General features: G+C 40.6%; 3 protein-coding genes across 3 annotated transcripts; all 3 read right to left on the bottom strand.

Moving 5' to 3' along the window:
* Positions 1 to 960: 960 nt before the first annotated feature.
* LOC111789363 (aspartic proteinase PCS1-like) lies at positions 961 to 2,280 on the bottom strand. Its single transcript, XM_023670114.1, has one exon. It carries the CDS (start codon positions 2,278 to 2,280, stop codon positions 1,042 to 1,044), a length of 1,239 nt encoding a protein of 412 aa, XP_023525882.1. The 3' UTR covers positions 961 to 1,041.
* Positions 2,281 to 4,246: 1,966 nt separating this feature from the next.
* Positions 4,247 to 5,589, bottom strand: LOC111789286 (aspartic proteinase PCS1-like). Its single transcript, XM_023670005.1, has one exon. It carries the CDS (start codon positions 5,587 to 5,589, stop codon positions 4,321 to 4,323), a length of 1,269 nt encoding a protein of 422 aa, XP_023525773.1. The 3' UTR covers positions 4,247 to 4,320.
* Positions 5,590 to 7,447: 1,858 nt separating this feature from the next.
* Positions 7,448 to 11,345, bottom strand: LOC111788738 (NADH dehydrogenase [ubiquinone] iron-sulfur protein 1, mitochondrial). The gene is made up of 5 exons (XM_023669203.1): positions 10,733 to 11,345; positions 10,170 to 10,416; positions 9,448 to 9,742; positions 8,790 to 9,164; positions 7,448 to 8,525 (listed from the first exon to the last, which is right to left on the bottom strand). The coding sequence occupies exons 1-5, from the start codon at positions 11,160 to 11,162 to the stop codon at positions 7,626 to 7,628; spliced, it is 2,247 nt and encodes a 748-aa protein (XP_023524971.1). The 5' UTR covers positions 11,163 to 11,345; the 3' UTR covers positions 7,448 to 7,625.
* Between the last annotated feature and the right edge of the window lie 120 nt (positions 11,346 to 11,465).

The following is an 11,465-nucleotide window of genomic DNA, read 5'->3' on the forward strand; positions in this document are numbered from 1 at the left end:
GTCATGCTTTGTGACTGTTTGTCGTGTATGATTTTATGTTATGCTGTTGACGAAAGTTGTTTTTTATTATGTGTGATACCATGCGATGTATATGTTCTGTTACATGTCTTTATATTATACCTTATGTCTGCACACTAATATTAGCATATGCTCTTCATATTGTTTAGTCATGTATGTTATTCATGAAACTTATGTTTATGAAAGAACGAAGGTACGACCCACGTCATACGTATATTTCATGGTTTAAAGTTGTGGGGACTTCATGCATTTTGTGTGTCATGTGCGTCAAGATACTTCGCACTTGTGATGAGTACGAATGCATATAATACAATATTGTGTACACCATCTGTGACTTTTTCAGCCGTGCGAGTGTGCACTAGTCAAAAACCTAGTTCAGGGGTACGTATACGAGTCTACCTCGGGGTCCATGTGCACGAGTGTATACCATGTATAGAGAAGTAGTATACATCCACCCTGCCTGAACTAGAAAGTGAGACCAACGTCATGATGATAATGAAATGATAGGTCCGAACATGATTGAATGTATTTGCATTTTCTGACCTAAAAAATAGGGTTACTTACGAATATTTTTAAATACTCAAGCCACGTGTTATTTTTTCAAGTAAAGGTAAGACACCCCTGTAAGGATGACGGTGTCGCTACGAAAACCATGGAATCGAATCTAGGATAGCGATACTTATGTTTATATTGAAGCCCTTAAGTTACATCATAGAATTTTCGTTAATTGAAATGGATTTTACGAACGTTTAAGTTCATGATATCGTTTACGAAATGTTTTTAATGAATTTGTTAACACATTATAGACCGAGGAAGTGTTTTAATACTCATATACTTCAGAAAAAGGAACCAATTAATTAATATTTATTTTCTAATGAGTCATCAGGCACAAAAAGAGATCAATAATAATAAGTATTTATTTTCCCATATTACAACAAATTTTGTTTTATTTTAACAAAATTTGAAAATATAAATACATACATAAAATTATTGTTATGATTGTATGAAACTCACGGTTCATCGTCATGCCTTCAATCCACTACACTCAGCTCCACCGAATCCAACTCTCTTATTGGTAAAATCATACTCCACCCACATATTCTGCTGATGAACGTTACCGATTATATTACTCCCAGTCCCAAGCCTATCTGACCGTCCGATTCCTATGCACTTCACCCCTTTTTCGACTTCGGTTAATAACCCTTCCCCTTTCCCGACCAATATCTCCACTCCATTCTCAAACTCGAACCACATGTCGCCAATCCCCTGCCCGGCTGCAGCCGCCACTGCACCGTCGAAACACATGTCGGCAACGGAGGCGTATTCGTATCCTTTCTTCATCATGGGCCCCACTAATCTCACTATCTCTGCTCTAACCTTGTTGTAAGCTTCATCTACCAAATACGTCAAATCCGAGCCGGAATCGATCATGGTCTGACCGGACCCAGATGGGTCCGGTTTAAAAACGGTTGGGGAAATGTTGAGTTGGTTTTTGGCTATTCTTATTCCCTTCATTGGGAGGGTATAGGCCAGTTTGTCAAGATTTGGGGCGCGTTGACTTTGGGGAAAAGTCAACATGTTGACGTATTTGAATTTACCTGAATTCGGGTTGTCTCCAAGGTAGAACAACCCGGTTGGATCCGACCCGCTTCGACCGGGGATGCAATATGAAAACTTGGATATTTTAGCCTGGGAGATGAAAGAAAGGCGTCCAGTATTCATTCCCAAAATACCCCTATTTTCGGTGGAAGCCTTAGCGCAGCCGAGAATGATGGAAGGGGTAATTAAGGAATTAGAGAAGGTGAATTTTTCAGTGACGAGATTACCCTCGGCCAAGGTCCCATCGGCATAGAAGTAGGAGTAGTGGCAGAGGCGACGTTGGTCACAAGAAGTGGGAAGGGTAAAATCGGGAATTTGAGGTATGCAGAGAGAGGTGTTACAAGGAAGGAGAGAGAAAGAGGAGGAGCGAGAAGGGTCAAACATGGTAATTCCTGGCTTCACTAATTTTCCATTTACCTCGCCGCGACATTGAGTCCAGGACAGTTGGCTGCCGGTGTCTAGGACCATGTCCATCGGCTGCGGCGGCGTTCCCATCGGAAGAGAGACGACAAGGGCATTGGAGTATTTGAAGGGGAGCTTGGCGGAGGCAGAGGATGAGGAAAGGGAGGGCTTTTGGGAGAGAGAATGGGAGGTGAGAGAGAGGGAGTTTGATGGGGAGAAGAAGAGAGAGAATAGGGAGAGAAAGTGGAGAAAGAGAGGCATGATTATGGGTTCGTAAGAGTTTCGACGTTGGATACGACGCACGATCGAAATACACCGAAACAAAAAAGAACAGTTTGATAGGAGAGTTTCTTGAGTTACTATCTCGATATATTTCGATCGTGCGTCATATCCAACGTATTTTTGGAAGGAGGTGGTGTTCGGATTATATAGAGAGAGAGCATAATTAAACGTACGGTGGAGAACTTAAAATCCTATTACAAGGTAGTATAAATCAAGAACGTTGTAGTTTTAACAATGTGTGGTAGAAGTTTGAAGATCACCACCGAGAATAAAATTGTTTGTTTTTAGTTTGACCGTACATGTGATAGATTCAATGAATTCAATTAAGTTGACGGTTATCAACAGAGTGAAATCCTTGTCTAATAATAATATGATAGTAGATTTAATCTCGATGAGTAGGATCAAACCTTAATGATGTTGGGAGCCAGTTTCAGAACTAAACCTCGATGAGTAGGATCAAACGAATATCAACTTAGAAATTTTAGTGATTGCTTGGGCTAACCAAGTTAGTGGTTTAATTATTGGATTGGTTGGATGAACGGTATGAAGTATGAACAACATTCTATGCTCCTTACACGTGTCGTATTTGTGACTATTTGACGTGTGTGGTGTTATGTTATGTTATAACGAAAGTTGCGTTATGTTATGTGGGATACCATTAGACATACGTGTTATGTTATGTATCTTGTGATTACTTCGATGTTGTATGATGCATGATTCCTCTATACGTTATGCCATGTGTCATGGTCATGCTTGTACAAGGTGTGTTGCATATGGTTGCATGGCAGATGTCTCAATCTTGGTTATCCACCCTGGTTGCATGGTTGCATGGCAGATGTCTCAATCCTGGTTGCATATGGTTGCATGTTGTCCCTGGTTATTGCATGGCAGATGTAGATGTATCAATCTTGGTTATCCACCCTGGTTGCATGGTTGCATGGCAGATGTCTCAATCCTGGTTGCATATGGAATCCTGGTTGCATATGGTTGCATGTTGTTGTCCCTGGTTACATGTTCCTGGTTGCATATGGTTGCATGTTGTTGTCCCTGGTTACATGTTCCTGGTTGCATAAGCCTTTACTTCACTTCGCTTATAGTCATGTAACGTTGTTTTCACTTATAGTCACGTAACGTTGTTTTCACTTATAGTCATGTAACAAGTCATGTAACGTTTTCTTTTTAACGTTGTTTTCTTCCATTTTCAAATCATTTTCAAATATATTTCTTCATTCACATATTCTAAATCTTTTGCAAAGTGCGATTGTACACTTGTTCTAACGAAGCAAACAAGTCAGTTGTGAGAAATTTGGACGTCAAGTGCAATGGTGACATCATGCACGAGTGCGATTGTGACATCATGCACGATATAGTTAGTGTGTTCTCTTTAAAATTGAGAAATATTGTTAAGCCATGTATGTTATAGTATCATCCAAAAGAAAGTGCATCTTGTTGAAGAGATGTAGTCTCGGTTCATTTATGTACCCCTCATTTACTCGAGTGTCACAGCTATTCACGAAAGTTATATTTATGAAAGAACGAAGGTAAGACCCGCATCAAACTTATATGTCATGATTTAAAGTTTTGTGAACTTTGTGTGTCCCGTGCATCAAGATACTTCTCCCTTATGATGAGTATGGATGCATATATTACGATAATATGTATGTCATGTTATTATGCACGCTCCTTTCCTTCTACAAATTTTCCTGAAGCATGATTGTATGCTCGTTGAAGAAAGGTAGGTCTATGGGTACATATACGAGCCCGCCTAATGGTTTATATAGGTGTACGTGAATCTACTTTAAGGTCTACCATGTGCACGTGTTTTAAGTTCATTGAAATAGATTTTACGAACATTTAAGTTCATGATATAATTTTTTCCGCACTTTATAAATAACCATACATGTAGTGACGAATTGGGAGAGAAATTAATTATTCTTATTAATACTCATATACTTAATATAATTATATACACACCATCGCAATGAAATATATGATTGTATGAATCTTCACCGTCTATGGTCATGCCTTCAATCCACTACACAGAGCTCCACCAAACCCAACTCTCTTATTGGCCAAATCGTACTCCACCCACATATTCTGCTGATGAACATTTCCGATCATATTACTCTCAGTTCCAAGCCTACCTGACCGTCCGATCCCCACACACTTCACCCCTTTTTCCACAACCGTCAATAACCCTTCCCCTTTCCCAACCAATATCTCCACCCCATTCTCAAACTGAAACCACATGTCACCAATTCTCGACCCTGCCGCCGCCGCCATTGCACTGTCGAAACACATGTCGGCGACGGAGGCGTATTCATATCCTTTCTTCATCATGGGCCCCACTAATCTCACGATCTCTGCTTTAACTTTGTTGTAGGCTTCATCTACCAAGTAAGTCAACTCTGAGCCGGAATCAATCATGGTCTGACCGGACCCAGTTGGGTCTGGTTTAAAAACGGCCGGAGAGATTTTGAGTTGGACTCTGCCGATTCTTATCCCCTTCATTGGGAGGGTGTAGGCCAATTTGTCAAGATTCGGGGAGTTTTGACTTTCGGGAAAAGTCAACATGTTGACATATTTGAATTTACCCGAATTCGGGTTGTCTCCAAGGTAGAACAACCCGGTTAGATCTGACCTGCTTCGACCCGGGATACAATAGGAAAACTTGGATATTTTGGCCTGAGAGATGAAGGAGAGGTGTCCGGTATTCATTCCCAAAATACCCCTATTTTCGGCGGAGGGCTTAACGCAGCCGATAGCGATGGGAGAGGCGGTGAAGGAGAATTTTTCAGTGACGAGATTACCCTCGGCCAAGGTCCCATCGGCGTAGAAGTAGGAGTAGTGGCAGTGGCGACGTGGGTCACAGGAAGTGGGAAGGGTAAAATCGGGAATTCGAGGTTTGCAGAGAGAGCTGTTACATGGGAGGAAAGAGAAAGTGGAGGAGAGAGAAGGGTTAAACCACTTAATTCCGGGTTTAACTGATTTTCCGTTAACTTTGCCGTGGCATTGAATCCAAGAGAGTTGGCTGCCGGTGTCTAGGACCATGTCCATCAGCTGCGGCGGCGTTCCCATCGGAAGGGAGACGACCAGGGCATTGGAGTATTTGAAAGGGAGCTTGGCGGGTGGTTTGGATGCGGCTTTGGAGTAGAGGGAAGGGTATAATGGAGAAATTGAGGGTTCTTCGGAGAGAGAACGGGAGGTGAGAGGGAAGGAGAGAGGGAGGGAGTTTGATGGGGAGAATAAGAGAGAGAATAGGCCCACAAAGAGGAGAGAGAGAGACATGATTATGGGTTTGACGTTGAGAGACACGATCCAAATACACCGAAACAAATAAAAAACTTAAACAAAAACGAACGAAGAAACCTTAAACAATATTCTGTTCTTTTTGTTGTTGTCTCGATGTATTTTGATCGGGTGTCACACCCAACGTGTTTTTGGACGGAAGGTGGTGTCGGGGTTATATAGAGAGAGTAAAAATGGAGGAGAGAGAGAGTATAATTGAATGTACGGTAGAGAATTTAAAAATCCTATTTCAAGGTAGCATACAAATCGGAACTAGTTTTAGTTTGAACAAATGTGTGGTAGAAAGTTGAAGATGACAGCGAATAAAATGATTTGTTTTTAGTTTGACTAACCGAATTTAAATATGTAATTATTTAGTTTTAGAAGTATGATATTAAATTATTTGAATTAAGTTCATAGTGATAAACGGAGTGAAATCTTTGTTTAACAATAATATGTTCGTTGATTTAACCTCTATGAGGTGGGTGAGTCGGTCTTTACACTAAATCTTAACATGAGTATGATCAAACTAATATTGGCTTAAAAAATTTAGTGACTGCTCAGACCAATTAAGTAAGTGGTTGGTTGGATGAATTGTAGGAAGTATGAACAACATATGCTCTATGCCTCGTAATTGTGACTGTTTGATGTGTATGGTGTAATGTTATATGTGACGTTAAATTAATAGAGAGGGGTCATTTCCCTTTTATTTTTGTCCCACTTTTTCATTAATAATAATAATAATAATTATTATTATTATTATTATTATTATTATTATTATCTCTTATCGCTTCAATTGGCGTTTTTTTTAAATTAATTGAAGTAATTAATTTATTTATGAGCAATTTTTTTTCCAAAAAAAATTGAGATTTTATTCATATTATCTTTTAAATGAGTGATTTACATAATTGATGTGTAATTAATACAAAAGGTTAGTTTAATAGGTGGAAATTAATACCACTTAAATTCGGTAGGTTCCATTTTTTAACTTTGAGGCATATATCTTTAACGTGTCTATTAGAGATAGGTTTCAAAACGGTGTGTTTCATACCCCTTTCCAACCAACTGTCTCTGAACCCACCACTAACAAATATTGTCTGGCACACAATCCGGTGTTAGGCTCCGATGCAATTTGTAACCAACCGTCTCTGAACCCACCACTAACAAATATTGTCTGGCACACCATCCGGTGTTAGGCTTCGATGCAATTTGTAATCAACTGTCTCTGAACCCACCACTAACAAATATTGTCCGTTTTAGCCTAGCCGTCGGCCTCACGATTTTAAACGCGACTGCTTGGGAGTAGTATTCACACCCTTATAAAAATATGTTTTGTTTCCCTCATCAACGGGTATGGGATCTTAGATAGTGTCCTATCCTGCAGAATGCAACAAAATCCCGTATTCTTACCATTTCAATATCGTGCAAGGAACATTACTTCCACTAGTTCCTTTCAATTCTCATATGATGGTGATCAATCTGATCCCAATATCCTGCCTTCCAAACCTATTCCAAAGATTCCAAACCTATTCCAAAGATAGCATACAGATCTTACACAACTCCTAATAGGAAGACTGAACTATCAAAGGTTTGGTTTTCCGGTTTTCCGATATAGTGCTTTCATCTTTCACTTCTGCTCTATCTTATTAACTTCTGTCTGAGTCATAGAACTTCAATTGAGGCTTTCTAATCCGTGCTTGATCATACCATCACCGACTCAAAATGAGCTCCCCAAACAGGAGAGACTAAATCGAAGTATCAGTGTTTTTCCAGAGTTATGAATATAGAAATATATAGAGATGAAGAGAGGTATCTTTTATAAGAGAAATGTTGAAGAACCAAACTTCAAACGCCATGGTTTCAAAGAAAAGGTTTCCCATTGCGAAACATGTTACAGTGAAACAAATAAAGGGTGGTCACTTTTATTAGAAGCTTACTTGAAGGCGTTCCAGATATCTGGTCTAACAAGAGAAGCCCCTTGCAGACAACTATGATATTTATAAAGCAAATAATTAAGAAAAATAATGAAGAAAATCTCACTTTTTAGCCAGTAATGAACTGCATTGTGCCATGATCTTTGATGCCCTTGTAATGGCATCAGTCATGTAGAAGTTTTCTATGGTGCTGCCAAAATCAACCATTTCCATCTTCTCGGTGCTTTCGGGCTTAATCGAAGCAGAAAATGTAGCTGCCTCTCTTTCGTCTACCTGCAAGAGGTTTGGGGCCACGGTCTTTATCCGGGACCTTATCGCTCCGAGGGAATCGTATGGCAATCGCAGACCAGCAACCTCGGAGAGAGCACGAATGATCTTCCAATCTTCTCGTGCATCGCCAACTGTTGGCACTGCAGGCAATGTTTGTTGGGTGCAACCTTCGGTGTTTTCGTAGGTTCCTTCCTTTTCGCTGAAAGCTGCTGCAGGGAGAATTACGTTAGCTCGATAGACACCCTTGTCGCCGTGGTGTCCTTGGTAAACCACAAAAGCATCCTTTCGGACCTTCTCGAAGTCCACATCATCGGCTCCCATCAAATACAAAAACTTAGCAGACTCAACGCTATTTATTGATTCTGGCACAAGTCCGAGGTCGAGAGCTGCAGCTTGGGAAGCATTCAAAAGCAATACGTTGTAACCATTCCAATCAGGTCTGACCACATTATTTTGTTTGGCAATGTTTTCAACTACAGAAAAGATTGCATCTTTGTCCTTTCTTTCGAAAAGTCCAGCACCAACAATGATAGCTGGATTTTTGGCGTTTTTGAGGATCGAGCAGAAGGGATGGCGACCCTCGGCTATGTCAACAAGCGCCTGAGGTCCAGTCCCGAGGTGCTGATGATCATAGTTGAAATCTGTCGGCGGGCCAACATAACCGACTTTAGCGTGAGTTGCTCTTACAGTCTTTCGGATTCTTGCATTCACCATAGCAGCTTCAACCCTTGGCTGGCAGAGTTTAGTTTGAAATAGTAAGGGGCAAAAAATGATAATAGAACATATAAGAACACAAATCCAACACGATCTCATCAGACTATAATCCACAAGCGTTTATACGAGATCTAAGCGCATCATAAGTCAGTGAGAATGAAAACCGACGAACGAAATTCATTGAAATGATCAGAAATATATTAAGAGTAAGCTAAGGAGATCAGAAGAAGACTAATTTGATTCCCATTGACACTGAAAGAAGAGAGAATGAAATAGAAGTACCTGAGTGCCTATCAAAAGAAAGACATCTGCCTTCTCTAGACCAGCAATACCGCTATTCATGATATACCCGGAACGCAGGTCTGCGTTCGGTTGTGGTCCGTTTCCTTCACACCATACATTATTGGATCCCAACCTATTTAAGAGATCTTTCAAAGCAATCATGGACTCTGCATCAGACAGTTTACCAGCAATTCCGACGATTTCCTCGGGTTTAACCTGATGGGCAGCTTCAGCAACCACAGCAAGGGCATCGCGCCAGCTGACAGCCTTAAAGCGTCCATCAGCACCACGGATCATTGGGTCATTCAATCTCTGTCTCTTGAGACCGTCGTAACAAAAGCGAGTCTTGTCTGATATCCATTCTTCGTTAATATCCTGGAAATGGTAAAGGTGATCAAGTCAAGCTGCCCCTTGTTCCTTCAATACGAATGATGAATCTACAGAGTTTTATAGGTCAAAGCTTCGACGAAGTTTGTACGTTGAAAAATTGTCAAAATTCGTACGCTCGGTAACTTATTGGGAGTAATCATTTAAAACATGCTATGAATGTGGTTCGACTTTCTAACGAATATTGAAATCCAACATAACAGATGTACACATCATTTCAGAAGCAATTCTTTAAAATAACTACGTAGACATGAGAGATCTCAAAACGTACCTCATTTAATCGAGGCACGATACGCATAACCTCAGGACCTCGACTATCGATACGAATGTTGGATCCAACTGCATCAGTAACATCGATGCTCTCGGTACCCTTCAATTCCCAATTCCTGGCTTTAAAAGCAAAAGGTTTTGACGTCAATGCGCCCACGGGACAAATATCAATGACATTCCCTGATAGCTCACTAGTCATTAGCTTTTCAACATAAGTCCCAATTTCTTCACCGCTACCACGACCTAACATGCCAAGATCCTGAACCCCAGCAACCTCTGTAGCAAATCTTACACACCTGCAGGGTAATGGATATCCTTCAGATTAGGTATTTTCGTAAAGATATAACGGTTAGACAAATTACAGAAAAAAGCCGAACGACTAGAGCAGCATTTGATAAACATTAATGAATAAGGCATCCACCAAACAATGAAAACCAATAGCTACTTTAACCTTCCATTAGAAAAACGATCATTACAATCTTAACCGAAATAATAGTCCGTATCATACATGCCTACAAAAACGTTTAGCAAAACCAAGGTACGAATTTCATATTAGATCGAGCGTTACTGATCCAGTCCTTGATGTCACTAACAAGTTCATAATTCCAACGTAGGTGTTCGAATTTTAAAAGCCATAGAAACTTTGTAAGTTAGGACTATATAACGGTGTTCCTTTAAATCAAACAATTTCCCTCCAAAGACTACAAAACTACAAAATCTCACCTGGTACACTGAATGCATCGTGTCATTACAGTTTTCACAAGCGGGCCGAGATTCTTGTCGACCACTGATCTCTTCACATCAGTAAACCGACCACGATCGGACCCAAATGCCATAGACTGATCCTGAAGATCACATTCTCCACCCTGATCACAAATTGGACAATCCAATGGATGATTCATCAACAAGAATTCCATCACGCCTTCTCGAGCCTTTTTCGCCAGTGGCGTATCAGTCTTAATTTTCATTCCTAGGAAGCAGATATATTCAGATAAATTGCTTTCTCATTCATCACTCAAGATTATACTCAATAAACCATATAGTGATTCAAAAACTAAATTTGGCTTCAATGGATGAAACAGGGTATCCTGCACAGAAGCACTGAATCATCTATACAATAAAACATATAAGAAAACCATAGCCACAGGCAAATCAATCCCTTATCAATTTACATGGTGCAAATCTAAGAAAACCAAAATCAAGAGCCAATTAATCCATATCCTATCGTAGAGATCCAAAATCATCCACAAATGGCTATCCAAACCGGTTTAGGAAAGAAAAATTACCGGGAAGAGCAGGCATAGCGCAAGAAGCAACGGGTTTGGGGGATTTCTCGACCTCAACAAGGCACATACGGCAGTTTCCAGCGATCGAGAGCCGACTATGATAACAAAATCTAGGAATGTCGACCCCAGCAATCTCACATGCCTGAAGAACCGTCATACCCTTAGGGATTTTGACAGGGTACCCATCAACGAAGACCTCGATGGCGTCCTCCGGAGATGAAAAATGGACGCGGGCGCCACCAACGGGGGTACGAGGAGGAGGAGGCGGGGCAGGATCGGCCTGGGCCTGGGCAGCGGAGGCGGCATCAGCGTTGTGAAGCTCAGAGGTGGAGACAATGGGTCGGAAATGAACGAGATTTCTAGGGTTTTGGGAGCTGAGGAGCCTGGAAGAAGGCCTGACAACTCTGGAAGCGAGGGATCCCAACCCCATGATCGGCAATCGAAGTCAAACGGCGGCCTGATTGGTCGGTAATAACCCTTTTGATATGTGATTTGGAAGAAGATGCGCCAATGAGAAGAGTATATACGATCACAGCACACAAGCGAGTTTTGGGATCTCAGCTAAAGATCAAAACTTCACAATACAAACCAGTTCAAAGCTTTGCGTTGGTTACGAAAATTTATTAATATTTGGACATATAATCACTGAATAAATTTTTTCTATTTTTATGTGTTCATCCATCATTTAATTTAGTCCAAACATGATATTACTACAAAATTTTCTTCATTTTTT

This window comes from Cucurbita pepo, chromosome LG02 (assembly GCF_002806865.2).
Source record: "Cucurbita pepo subsp. pepo cultivar mu-cu-16 chromosome LG02, ASM280686v2, whole genome shotgun sequence".
NCBI lineage: Eukaryota > Viridiplantae > Streptophyta > Magnoliopsida > Cucurbitales > Cucurbitaceae > Cucurbita > Cucurbita pepo.